This window comes from Medicago sativa, chromosome 5 (genome assembly GCF_051527215.1).
Source record: "Medicago sativa cultivar Bolivia chromosome 5, Bolivia_mono, whole genome shotgun sequence".
NCBI lineage: Eukaryota > Viridiplantae > Streptophyta > Magnoliopsida > Fabales > Fabaceae > Medicago > Medicago sativa.
In genome coordinates, this window is record NC_140753.1 from 7836169 (window position 1) to 7851054 (window position 14886).

The 14886-nt window shown below is 33.2% G+C and overlaps 1 protein-coding gene and 1 long non-coding RNA gene across 7 annotated transcripts; one reads left to right on the top strand and one right to left on the bottom strand.

Moving 5' to 3' along the window:
- Nucleotides 1-129: 129 nt before the first annotated feature.
- Nucleotides 130-5942, bottom strand: HEB1 (ARM repeat superfamily protein). Its single transcript, XM_085713090.1, has 5 exons — nt 4808-5942; nt 3855-4319; nt 2689-3753; nt 1775-1994; nt 130-1234 (listed from the first exon to the last, which is right to left on the bottom strand). The coding sequence occupies exons 1-5, from the start codon at nt 5864-5866 to the stop codon at nt 261-263; spliced, it is 3783 nt and encodes a 1260-aa protein (XP_085569216.1). The 5' UTR covers nt 5867-5942; the 3' UTR covers nt 130-260.
- A 924-nt stretch (nt 5943-6866) lies between these two features.
- On the top strand, nt 6867-9921 carry LOC146919659 (uncharacterized). 6 transcript variants are annotated; one of them, XR_015011575.1, is made up of 4 exons: nt 6867-7448; nt 8103-8143; nt 8696-8786; nt 8957-9921. It is a non-coding gene; the product is annotated as an uncharacterized LOC146919659 (long non-coding RNA). The 6 variants fall into 6 exon arrangements; XR_015011574.1 differs by having other exon boundaries at nt 7651-8786; XR_015011572.1 differs by having other exon boundaries at nt 8103-8786.
- The last annotated feature ends 4965 nt before the right edge of the window (nt 9922-14886 follow it).

A 14886-nucleotide genomic window follows, 5' to 3' on the forward strand; every position in this document is an offset into this window, starting at 1 on the left:
ACAAGTTAGTAATATTAATTAGGGGTATGTTTAGGAAAAAAATAATAAATACATCTAGTAATTTGAAAAGGAGTTTACGGGACAAAAATAAAATCAAATGGGGGGTTACATATAAGGACGGAGGGAGTATTAGCGAACTAAATCACATTTATGTTGCATTTTCAGTTGCATTGTAAAAGCATAAGGTACATCAGGTGTCTAAAGGTCTTTATAAATTATACTCGAATTCCTACAAATAAACATACAAAACAAAGAGAAAACTAATTATAGTCATCAGTCATGTTGACCTTTCCAGTTTCATATAGATGATACGTCCAAAGAGGTTCAAGCAACCCCTTTACATGCATCAATTTCTCCAGTTCATCGTTATTACTAGCTTCTGTAATTTGCCTCTCTATCTTATGATAGATTTCTTCCAGAGAAGATAACATCATGTCACCCCAATCCCTGTCATCACGATTAAACAACTTGGAACATACAAACTGCAAGAGTCCTAATGCCAGCTCAAAGTCCTTTTGTTCTAGCCCAACAAGTGAACAAACCAAGAAAATATCCCCAACTGCATCCATTATACTCTTATTCTTTTTAAGTAATATAACCAGCATAGCCGTAAGTTTATTGAATGTCGAGAATTTATCTGGTTGAGAGCATTCACCATATCCTTCACCTTCATTCACTGCAGAGAGCACAGTTTTGGCTACAATCAAGGGCCATTTTGGAAATTGTAACTTCATTTGTTCAGAAGCAGTTAAATGTTCACTTCCACTTTCGGTGTGTTGTAGAACACTTTCAGATCCCAGTGCCAAAACTACATCAGGCAGCCAAGGCTTTGCGGCTGCAACAAGACGTGATGCATATGCAGAGCCCAAACATGATTCAGTTGAAACAATTAAATCAAGCAAGTTATTGGCAAGAGTGAAGGCTTTTGATGTCATTATGGAGGATCCACCGGAATCAGTCAGTATCACATTGAGTATTTTTGCAGCATAGCTGAAAGAGCTTTTCAGGCAAAATATAGTATTTTTTTTATCCTCTTCCTCAAATTCAATTCTGTGATGATACAGCTGGTTCAATGAAGACAAGATATGTTGTATGCATTTTGAGGTATTATTCAAGAATAATCCATTGTTGTGAGGAGCAAAACACATGGCAGTGGCATCAGCCATGAACTTCAGAACAGCAGTAATCATCTTCACCTTACAAAGCACTTGTTGAGGTTCATTGTGTACAGATCCTATACAAAAAGATTTAGACAATTAGTCACAAACGACTAGATATATATCCAGAGACGATACACATAGTTCAAAGCTTCAAATTGTACTTGTAATGTTTTAATCAGAATTAACAAAAAGAGCCAAACACATGGTTAAATCAAATGAAAACAGATAGATGCCGGATTTTATAGTGTGGATTAGCCAAAAGGGCCATATTCCTTCACAAATGAAACGCCTAATAATGACTTGAAAATACAATGGTCAAATCATAAGAGAAGAAACCTGTAGAGAAGTGGCCAGAATTCAAAATAGAACTAGAAATCTGTGAATATTAATACCCATATGTCTACCCAATTACCCATCTAACTATTTATACAGACAAACCTTTTAAAACAAAATTATAATTTGACTGAGATGGAAACAATTGAAGCATTGAATTGTGCTTGAGCTTTTTTCCTATTTCGCACAGTGTGCTCAAGTTGCATGCATTTGGTCAAAGCAACACATTCCATTATAACTACAATATGTATAATATATGAAATATGAATGTATTTTCTCACCTCCATTACTTGGGTACCCAGCATTTGTCAGAGATAGCCTTCGCCTTTTTGTGGAATTTTGATTTTTCCCTGTTTTCTTCCTTTTTTTGGAACTTCGATTTTTCCCAGTTGTTGACTCCAAGTTATGTGAATCCACATTGTGATATTGTACAGTGTCATCTGATCCAAATAGTTTTTCCAAGCAGTTGAGCACGTGCTCGATTGTCAGATCCAATACAGTCTGTTTAAAAAAAAAAAACATCAATTCATCAATACAATGGAAGGACTCAAGTTAAATGAATGAGTGAGCTAGGTATGTATGATACTATGATTACAATATCATAACAATCATGCCGGAAACCTGAAAATTTCAAGGGAAAAAACAATTTAAACATTTTGCCAGACAATTGAAAATTAACCAATGAAACTGAACAAAAGATGCAGACAACCAAAATCCAGGAAAACTTATATTAGTCATTAAATTGACGTGAAATTATAGCAGGCCAGAATGGTCAAAATTCGCTGCACAGAAAAGATTCAGACACCATAAGAAAAAAAGAAGTTGAAGCATCATATAAGTGATGCATTGAGTAAAAGGTGCTCAATGTAAGAATGCAAAACAAAATCACAAGGTCACGACTAATCTAGCAATAAAAGAGACGTCCGACCTCTATAATTCGTAAAAATGGTTGTGTGAGACACATAAACTAGCACAGTGCAAATTGGGAATGAAAGGATTTCTACAGCCACGTTAAAATGAAACAAGCAATTTAGGAAAAGCGTGTTTTTAAGTCAAACGAATACAAACTTGCAATGAATACCAGCAATTTGGCTTTGACATGCAAAGCAACAGAAGAAAATGCACAACCAGAGGGTAGATGAATTTTAAACATCTAACAATCCAATAAAACTATGTACAAAACGAGTGTACTTGCCTCTGAAAGTAATGTAGAAGAATCAATCTTAGTTTTCTTCCCCTTGGAATCACCATTCTTTTCACTACTTGTGCCAACATTATCAACCGTCATTTGCAGAGCAAGGGTCATATATGCCAAAACAGGAGATATGTCTATGTATTCATACTGCCCACAATGCTCAATGCTGACTTCAGATACCATCTTAAGCGAAAAAAACAACATTTCTAAAGGTTGAGATCTAAAGATTGCTTTCCTGGTATCCTCATGCTGAAGCAAGTCTCTAACTTGCCATGCAACTCCTACAGCTACTAAATAATCATCTTCAAAAGATTGCTTTCTGTTAATTATCTTCGATTTAATTGAAAATTTTCCAGAGGATTTAGATTTTTTCCTTTTAGTAGCTGTAACACTGTGGGATGGCATGTCTGCCCCAAATTTAATGTGACAACGATAGGCAGCCTTATGCAGCAGGGTTGTTAAGGCTTCAAACATGTCATCAAAACCTCCCAAAGAAAGCAACAACTTATGTGCAGACCTAATTTTAGATTGGCGATCAACATCTTCAGGTAAACCATGGCAGTTTGTGACAACACTCATGCACTCTTCAAGAAGTCCTGCCACATTATCTGGACAAACAGTGGAGAAAATGTTGAATAAAGATGATTGAGCTTGTTCTGTAGATGCCCCAGTTAGTAAACCTTCCACTTTCTCTGCAGTAAGTAACTCTTTGAGGGCATCCATATAGCATGGTTCACTGACTAAGTTATCACAAAGATAGCTAGCAGCAATAAGAAAGCCCTCTATCTGATCTGCATTCAGCTTATCTTGTGACAAAACCAAACTCAGGAATGCTTTGACCAGTTCCATAAGATGAGTTTTAGACGCTCCTTCCGAGATGGCATACTTGCAAAATATTGCACCGGCCATTGGAGACCTTTTTACTAGTGTAATGCAGCGATTACATGCCTCCTCAATGGGCACTATTGAGGGAAAGTACGAAGGTATAAGCAGTTTTGTTAGCTTCTGAGCTACAGGAGGTTGATCACTGGCAAGCACAGACAAAAGCACATCGAGAACCACCACCTACAGGAATCACACAACAACGTCCAGCTAACCAGTGAGAATTGATTATATTAGCAAGTACATTAGATACGGGAATTAGGCGAGTTTAAGAATCTATGTACCTTGTTAAACTGAAAATTTTGAATATCATTTAGATGGAGCAAGAGCTCTGCCATAGCAACTTGTACTGTGAGGACATTATCCAGCATTAAGTGACCCAGTCTTGGACAGAGCACCTTAAGGACTTCATGAGAGTGGGGATTGTCAAGCAAATAAATGATGCCATTCAACGTAGAAAGCCTTACCTCGTTGCATACATCATGAGACATGTCACTAATTACTTTTGTAAGCATCTTTGTTATAATTGGTGACGGAATAATTTCCCAAAATAGATGAAGGACACGACAAGAACCCTCAACAGCAATTGTTCTAACTTCTGGACAATCGTCAACAAGCAACTTTTCTAACAAAAAGAACTGCTTATCAAGCAATGTATCCTTATCCTCTTTTGAGGCATCGGGATCTTCAAGGGGGAATATGTCCAAAAGCAGATGCAAAGCATTCTGTCGAACATTTGAGTTTGCAGCCTATATTGAAAAGAAGGTAAAGTAAAATTCTGAACATAGAAACGCAAATCACGCATTATTTTAGATGTCATAGCTCATACCCATTACTTATTACAATTTACGAAACTGCTAATCCAAAACAAAAAGCATTTTCTTTTCTAAGAAATACTCCTTTTTTTATAAAAAGAAAACCCAAATTTAAGAGAGCTCAACTTGATTATAAGCTGGTATACCAACCAGGCCTCGAAAGTCATAAGATTACAGCATACAAGTTAAGATTATAATGCATACAAGGCATCTAAAGAGATTTGTGAAACTCATAAGCTTACAACATAGCATCACGGCAAACAATCACTTTTATGAAAATTTAAGGACCAATCCAATGTTGCACAAACATTTTCTTAAGCACCAGTGTAATGCAAAGACTTCAGATGGAAAATTTACAAAATCAACATTCAAACACAGTAAAATGTATGCTGGGAAAAAGATGACTTTGACAATGCATTTACCTGCAGAGACCGAAATATGACTGGCTCGGCAAGTCGATAGAGTAGTTTCTCAACCCCATCTACGGTCCTCTGATTAATAAACCCTCCCAAAACCCTTCTAATATACAAAGCAAAAGTTCCAGAACTTGCATGGATAGAACCCTCAATCAAATCCTGCAAGAACCCATTCTCAATTCCACTCCTTGAATCTTCTGGCACAGCTTTCCATGCTCGAAACAATATATCCCCATAAGCCTCCAACATCGACTTCCGTCCATACGGAATCTGCGAACGAATCATCGCCAAAAGCTCCTTCCCAAGCTGATCACTCAACCCAAACAAAAAAGCCAGAAACTTTCTTCCATCTTCTGTTTTCAAATATAAAGGCGAAATTACACACCTGTTTAACAACAGTTTCAAATCCTCGATACTCTCATCTTCGAAGTCAAACAACGCGAAAGCCTCGCGAAACATATAAACCCTATGCACATCCACTTTTTTCTTCAATGTCAACGATCTCGATAGAACAAAAGGTAATGTCTGAGAAATCAACGATTCGCGCTCCGGTAAATTCTCCTTCCACCATTCTTCACATATAGTCTCAATCCCCGAAGACAAAATCGAATCCGCTTCCAAAACAATCAAATTATCATGCAATGCTTGAACTCCAGGTAGCAAATCAGAAAAATCAAAAACCTTTCTCGGATGCGAAACGCATAGAAACGAAATGTGAGCGAGAATTTGAAGTTTTTCGAGAATTTTATGTTTTTCATCGGATTGGGAACTGGGTTCGGTGGTGGTGGTGGTGTTTTTGCGGGAAGAGCGGCGGAGGGTGGCGGTGGGAGGGGTTTGGAGATTTTCGGAATTGTTCGATTCGAGAAGATTGAGGAAGGATTGAATTGTGGTGGTGATGGATTCGTAGAGAGAGGGAGGGAGTGAAGAAATGAGATTGGAAGAGGGTTTGATTGAATGAATTAGGGTTTTGAGAGAGGATTTAGAGGATTTTAGGGTTAAGGTTGTGGCTAAAGAGATGAATTCTTGTGGTGAAGAATTGAGAGATGAACGAAGCTTCTTCTCCATTGTGAATTTTTGCTGAAAGCTTCGAATGTGATTTTCAGTGTTACTTGTACATTTTCAAAATCTATGGTTTATGGATAGTGTTGTGAGAGGGAAAAGCTCCATTTTGAAATTCTCTTTTTTTTTTTTTTTTTTGAGGGACCGTTTTGAAATTCTTTTTTTTTTATTATCTTCTTATTTATTTTTTTTACAAGTAACTCATATTAGAAATTTATTTCTCTTCTTATCAAATGTTAGGTTAAGTTTTATTTGACTAAAACCAACAGTTACCTAGGTTGATCAACTCAAACTTATCTTTGTCGCAACTTTGTAAATGGATGGACTCTTTAATCGGATAACGTCCATCCTCTATCCATTATGCTAAGATCATGTTCTCTTGTTTTTGACTAAGAATCTAACATGTGTTATTCAAGTGCAACATGATGATATTCGTGTAGTAGGTGAGTAAACCATCAAATCGAACTTCGATTTTAAATAACACTTTTAAATAGGTCATTGATATTATGAATATTTTAAAAAGATCATTGATTGTGTTAAACCTTCAAGTTGGCCCGTGTGTTTAACCACTTACTATCAATTAGATCCTAATATTTAACTACTTACCAACAATCTAGTCCCTGACATACTATCACAAGGACTAATATGAGTAAAATTTAACAGAGTCAAAGATCTTTATAAAATACTAGCGAAAAGACGGACACGTGTAGATTATCAACGATGTTTTATAATAATTTGTGTGTAAGGGTGTATATATATATATATATATATATATATATATATATATATATATATATATATTAAAACTATAAGTATAGATATAGATATTTGTGACTTTTAAATGTAACAAACTCAACTAATCATATTTTTCTTTTGTACTCAACAAATGATATTTATGTTTTTTAATAACACCAACGATATAACATTATTATAAGAAAATTTGTCTAAGGGTATAATTGGAATAACAAAAAAGGCAGCTCAAAACCCTTTCAAAATACCCTATCCTTTATATCTAATCCTAGCAAACATGCAAACCCTAATTCCATAACCCTAAACCTAAAAAAATGGCTCCAAAAATTTGAAGTTTGAATCCACATTTCCATTATGAGCTAATTCATTGGAAGACTAAAATCTTTTGATTATTACCGAGACATGGTCTTCTCTCTATATGCAACCTTTTGATTTTCAACCCCTCTCCTCTTTGTTCCAACTTTAACACCTAAAATCTCTCTTCACCCCACTCTCTATTTTCTCTCAATCTCTCTCTCACGAATCAGAAATCAGTCCTCAAACTCTGAGAATTATCTCTTTAACATACAACCTTCCCACGATCTCACAATCTCATCCATGCCGTTGACTCAACGGAAAATTTTGATACGAAAGCTTCTGCGCCGGCGGATTCAGCAGTGGATGCGTGTTCATGCCACCATTATGAGATTTAATACGATGATGTGGATGTGTAAGGTCACATGATTGGACGAATCGGAATCAGAATCTCCGGTTGTGAATCAGAAATCAACCACACCCTTCCCACCATGTCCTCTCCGTCGCGAAATCGAACACCTCTTCGACGGTGTCACGGTGATAGGTTTGTTTTGTTCTTCCTTTAACCATTTCTAATTTTTCTTAGGGTTCTTTGTTGTGTTCTTCTTGGTTGTTATGTTGTGTTGCGCCATTTAATTTTATAGCTATTTTATCCCATTCACATATCAATTTTTATTTCCAGCAATTGAAACATTGGTTTTCTCCTTATTGTTTTTTTAATATGATTGTGCAATTTGGTTTTCTAGGATTTTACAGCAAGAGGGTACTGAGACAAATTTTGAAACACGAATGTTTGATATATTTGGCTTTCCCCTGTGTGTTGTGGCCTCCCTCTCAACCAAAAAAATCCAACATTTCTATTTCATAACTTTCTCTAACCGGGTTACTAAATAGTTACTTAGATTACCTTAGGAATTTTGTCACTGTTTACTCCCCATTGTTGTCCCAATTGGTGCCAAGAGTTTCCTCAAGCCCTTTTTTTCTCTGCATATTTTGTATTTAGTTTTGAGTGATAAGATCTAATGAATTTGGTAAATTGGTTTTATAAAATTACCAATTTCTTTATTATTTTTTACTATCATTGGATCATTTTATCTTAAAGTCATGTGTATTGTTTCCAATATTATAAGTCTCTATTTCTTTCTCAATCTTTCACTTATGTTTCCAAAGTTTAATCTATATTTTTTCTATTTTGTAGGTTGCTACTTGCTTAGTTGAAGAGACTTTGATTTTTGGGAGGTAATCTATGATATTAGCTTTGATTCATGAAGTTATACCGCATTTTGGATCATCTCCTACTTTAAGCCCTTTCAATTTGAGCTATTTTAATTTTTTTGATTATTCAAGTTCAATAATTGCCATTCTCCATTGTTCAAGTCCAATATTGCCATTCTCCATTGTGTAGTTAAGCATCCCGTTGGAACTTACCAATTCCAATTTGAAATCATGTCAAGTATAGTTATTTGACCTTTTTGTTTAAAATCAAGGAGGTCATATCATTATTTGAGGTTAATATATGTCTTTTTTGTATTGAAAAGAGTAAAGAGAAGAGGAAATATATGTATGGTTGTTACAGTATTGAACTTTGCATCAAATGTAAGCTTTTGAGTTGTTCTTTAATCATGCTTTTACTATAAATAATGCATCAAATGTAAGATTTCTACTCTTATTAATCCAGTTAATGCATTTCAATCCTTTGTAGTATTCATTTCAATTTTTGCTGCTAAAATAAAATTTTCAATTTCTTCCCTCTCTAACTCTCTTTCATTGCCACTAACTCGAGCCCACCAGAGTCTTTCCTCTCATATTCCAGTGCAACTGATGTAGGCACTGTCATGCTTATGATATCGTCCGAGAGAGTTCCATAAATAGCAGAACAAAGGTTCGTATATCTAGCTCTTTTCCTTTTATTGTTTTGTGCTTCTTAGTCTTTGCCCTGCCTAATTTGCATTGACTATAACTTTTTGTGCCTACATTTGCTTTTCTGTTGAACATCATTTTTATATATGACTTTTCTATAATGATTCATTTTTGCTTTGAACTTTTATGCAGGTTAGTCCTTTTGTTTTAGATGTTTTAAGTTGAATTACGGATCAAATTTTTTGTGCTTCATCATAAACTGACATAACAGTTAAAAATGACACAATTATAAATGGTATGTCCCATTTTTTAAACTTTGGTATTTTTTTGAGGATGGAAATTTGTACCTTTGGTTGCTTCAAGGAGTTCTAACTAAAATTATCATTTTAAGTGTTAATTTGCTATAAGATTATATATAGGAGGAGAATGCAATAACCATGTATGTAATACCTTCTCTAACACTTACAATTGAAACAAAGTACATTACTCTCTTACTATTTGAGTTTCAATCTCTTCAAGCTTTATTATGAATAGTTTTAGTGCAGAAAAATTCTCAATGTTCAACTTAGTCGGGGTTCTTTTTTAGAAAAATTCTCAATTTTCTTTCACAAATCAAGATTACATGTAAATAATTGGCCGTTGTAGAGAAAATGTAGTAATTTTCAGAGAAATGGATTTTTTTTTGGTTTTGGAAGTGTTTTTTGTTGAGCTGTTTTTTTGGGTCAAGGAAATGTATTTGTGTTGGTTTTATTATTCTCCACATCAATCACTGCTATCACTCTTATGTCTACAATTTTTGCAAGGAATATAACCATGGAAGGTCATGTTTGCAGTGGAGAAAATGGAGTAAAAGTTACAAGTGGTTGAATTTGTACATGGGAACCACACACTTAAATTTATAATTTTACTAAGCATGTCTCTGCCTTTTGTTCATTATCTTGATGGACCTGCTGATCATTTTGGTACTTGGCCATGGAAAATGGGGTCAGGCCTCAGTATCTTCAAATTTTATTTCAAATTAAGGGTTGAAACATTAGATCTATACTTTATTATTATTCTTTTAATGTAACTTTAAATGTGTTAATGTAAATTCAATTGTATTATACAACATATTTGACATTAGATCTATAATGTTATATACTTTGTTCTTATTTTTATATATTATAGTCGATTCGACTTCTGCGACGCACGGGTCAAAGATCTAGAGTGGGAGAACATTGTTTGCCAATTTGATCCCATGTGAAAGAAGTGTCTCTTTGGGATATGAAATCAATATACTACTTTTTGTGATGATGATTATATACATATCCTAATTAATATTTGGAGGTGGTCCTTTGGATATGCTTATTTAGACGACAATGGAATAGAAATCAAGAGCTCGCTAACAATAAAGGAAAATCAAGTCCTCCTATTTGTGATGAGTTTGTCAAGTCACCATAAGTTTTGGTAGATTTTAGAGATGGCATCAACCTGTCATATTTTTAATTTGTGTCATTGTTAGGTTTTATAACTATTCTATGTCAACAATATTTGAAATGAAATGTATTTACTATTCAATCGGGTGAAAGGTTTATCAGCGTATATTTGTGTTTTTTCAACTTCATGAAAGATTCTTTTTTTGGTTACCATGAAAGGTTCTAATTACAATTTTTTTCATACAATTGTTATTTGGTTAGATAAAAGGACAACTTATATACATATATCTGGACAATTATGTATGGTTAGTGCAGGGAGCAAGTTCATTAATACTGAGAATGCTAAACGATGTGATACTTCTACGAGACTACAATGTTGTATCTGTTAGTTATTTATTGGTGGCATTTTAGACAAAACACAATGCAATACCTTAAACAAGTGCTATAATTCAGTTGTAAATCGTTTTGATTCATTTTCTAAAGTCGTGGTTTCTTTTAACGTTGAAGTAGTTATACTATTATAACTCATTTTATTGTGTGCAATTGTTTTTCTATACTATTATAATAATGTTTAATCTATAGGGCAACTCAGTTAAAAAAATTAAGCTTTTAACAACAAAAATTTTGCTTTTAATTTGTTGATATAGATCTTACTTGCATCTTTATTACTATATATCTTTAATATGCAGTTATTGTTCTACTTATTTTATTTTTTTATTGTTAAAGCAAACTAATAAGTAATATATGATTCCCAAAAAAAAGTTCAATATATACCATTTTCATATGTGTTAATATTTTTCATAAGGTCATTATACGCAAAAAAATAAAAAAATCATATGATCCAAGTGTCCTTAAAGGGTGTATTAGGAAGATTTTGATTGCAACATTGTCAAGGACAGTCACTAAAACAAGTCGGCATATACCTTCTATAGTCAGTGTTCTCGCATGGTCAATTTTATGTATCAATATCAAAGGTTACTTTAAAAAATGGACTAAGAATTTTGCTAATAGATGAAGACGGTGTTTGCATTGATAGTACTTTGAATGTAGTGTTTAAAGAAATTTTCAGAAATGTGTAGACACGGAAAACTTCCATTATTCTTAAATTTAAAGTTACGACATTTGAATATTAAGTTAATATTATAAGATGTTTTTTTGTTTTTCCAAATTATATTTACATTGTATATGACCCGTGCGGCAGCACGGGTGAGAAGTCTAGTTTTCTTTATATATAGTATAGATTCATAATCTCATGAACCTATTTGAAAGTTCCTTACAGAGTCAAGAACAAATTTGGTGTTTTTAATCGGTTGTAAGCTAATATTCTTGATTGTTGGGAGTTGGGACTAGGAATCTTTACTGTATATGCCAAGCCAATGAGTAAGATTATGACGGTCCAAGTTAAAATATCAATATTTATTTCACTTTAGTAACTACAGTTAAAACTCTATAAATTAATAATGTCAGGACCAGAGAAATTTATTAATTTAGAGAGTTATTAATTTATCGATAAATTAATAATTATTAATTTAAAGAGTTTTTAAGTAATTATACTCTACATACCAAACAAAAAGGCAAATTAGTCTGTGCTTCTTGGAATTACGTTGCAGCGAACCTTGGGACTCAACGCAAATTAGTAACTACTGTGTTCATATGCATTGGAAATCAATAATGACTTTTGAAGTACAATAAATGTAAACAAGAGGAACAAATGTGTTCAATGTATTCTTAATATATTTTTTTTCAGTTTCTATGAATTATAAATTTATGATTTTCTTGGGACCGAAAATTATAAAGGGGTCTCCCGAAAAATTATTATCTTATTATTTTATCGAGTTTTTCAATTTTTTACATTGGCCCAAGTCGGGACCGGACAAATTTATTATTTTAAAGAGTTTATTAATTTACCGAGTATTAATTCAAAGAGTTTCTACTGTACTCGCTTTTCATTCACTTCCGTTGATTATGAGTGTTCACGATTCGGTTCAAATCGGTTTTAGGGTAAAAAACACATCTAACTTAAAGATTAAAAAAAACACATGTGATTCAATTTAGAATAATTATTTAAAAAATCATATACGATATAATCAAATTAAGCGTGGTTTAGATTAAATCAATTTTTAAATAATCCAATCTTCAATTGTAATTTTTGTTATTGATAGTAATGTTATAAAGGTACGATAAAGTAACATGTTTAGTGTGAAATATAACATATAATAAATTGAAAATTGAAAGAAGAAAAAAAAATAGGCAAAAGAAAAAGGTAGATTAACAAGAACAAAGAAGTACAAAAGTTGGAGGAATTCTGCTCTTTACCCAAACGGTTCTGCTCATTTCCAAAGTAAAAGTCCAAAATGCCCCTACGTATGTTAACATGTGTTAGTGTATTATGAGCGTATGTTAAGTCACGCTACGTGACTTAACATGTGTTTGTGTAGTATGAACGTGACTTAAGTCATGTACCACTTAGCACTAGCGCAAGTTAACTCACGCTAGTTGGCCGGTGAAGGACAAACGTTTTTCCAACTTTGGTCAGCTTTTCAACATTCAATGTACACGTTTTTTACCACTTTCACACGTTTTTTTTACCACATTTATGTTAGGTACAACCTAGGTTCACATTTCTACCTATAAATACCCTCACATACTTCCCATATTCCTCACATCATCTCCTCCCACTCTCTCACTCTAATTCTCTTATTTCTTTGTTTTTTTTTTCAATATTCTCTTTGGGGGATTAAAAAGTGATCAAAAATTGTCGGGGTAAAATAGTGAGTAGCCGACTTGGGGAAGTGATCGACCCTTGGGATAATTTTAAATCTGCTTTATATTTATATTTATTTATAAAGGTTTAACACAATAATATCGAATCAATAATTTAGAATAATGTTAACAAAATAATTTCAGAATAATGTTAATAAAATAATTTAGAATAAAGTTAAGAAAATAATTTAGATTAATGTAAACAAAATAATTTAGAATAAAGTTAAAAAATTAATTTAGAATACTGTTAAGAAAATAATTTAGATTAATGTAAACAAAATAATTTCAGAATAATGTTAATAAAATAATTTAGAATAAAGTTAAGAAAATAATTTAGATTAATGTAAAAAAAATTATAATAAATTAATTTAGAATAAATTCCTTAAATGAAACAAAAAAAAGGCCTAATTGAAAATTATTTAGTGCATAATTTTTATATGCACTAAATGCAGTCAAAAAACAGTAAAAAAAACGTGTAAAAATCAATAAAACCATGGTTGAATAACCGACCAAAGTCCAACAAACGTGTTCTTGAGTTGTGACCACCGGCCTAACTAGCGTGAGTTAACTCACGTTAGTGTTAACCTGTGCGTGAGTTAACTCACGCTAGTGTTAATCCTTGGCGTGAGTTAACTCACGCTAGTGTTAATCCTGGGCTCAAAAACACGTTTTTTTGACTTTGTTCAATGCATTTTAATTGATTTTACACGTTTTTGTTAAGTTTTTACACGTTTTTTGACCCTATTTATGGTAGATATAACCTATGTTGCAATCTCCCCCTATATATACACCTCTAAACTTCCCCATTTCCTCACACCATCTCCCATTCTCACTCTCTCCCCCTATGAATCTTCTTCCTTTCCTTCTCTTTTTCCTTCTTTATTTTGGTGTAAAAAAAGAAAGGATGATAAGTAGTGGGAATGCTGGGGAAAAGATAAGTAGTGAGCAGCTTTCTTGGGAAAAGAACCACATTGGGTAAAACTAAATGTGCAGATTTAGTTTTACCCCAGGAAGGTTGGTTTTCTTGTGGTTTATTTTTAGTTTTACCCCAGGAAGATAGGTTTTCTGGTGGTTTTTATTTTTTCGCAGATTTAGTTTTACCCCATTGTAAATGTAATAAGAATTATATTAATAAATTGATATTTTATATCCATTATTTTTGTTTCTTTATTTTTGTTAATTGTTGCATTTATTTTACGATTGCGTATTGAAGAATTAAAATAAATTCAGCGTGAATTCGAATAAATATTGTGATAGCGTGAATTCGAATAAAAAGTGCGATAGCGTGAATTCGAATAAAATAAAAAGTATGATAGCGTGAATTCGAATAAAAAGTGCGATAGCGTGAATTCGAATAAAATAAAAAGTACGATAGCGTGAATTCGAATAAAAATTGCGATAGCGTGAATTCGAATAAAAAGTGTGATAGCGTGAATTCGAATAAAATAAAAAGTACGATAGCGTGAATTCGAATAAAAATTGTGATAGCGTGAATTCGAATAAAATAAAAAGTAGCGTGAATTCGAATAAAAAGTGTGATAGCGTGAATTCGAATAAAATAAAAAGTGCGATAGCGTGAATTCGAATAAAATAAAAAGTGCGATAGCGTGAATTCGAATAAAAAGTGCGATAGCGTGAATTCGAATAAAAAGTGCGATAGCGTGAATTCGAATAAAATAAAAATTGCGATAGCGTGAATTCAAATAAAAATTGCGATAGAGGTATCGTTACATTACAAAAACGACATGTATGTCAACAATTACATTACATTCCGGAATGTACCTTCCAAGTGCAACAATTATCTTACCACTGAATGGGGCAAATTCAAACTTGCTAAGCAGCAGGACTCCAACATTCGATGAGCATCTTGAACGATGGTATTCAAGTGCCAACGAAATGAGGTCCATTCCTTGACACTTGAATACCATCGTTCAAGATGCTCAT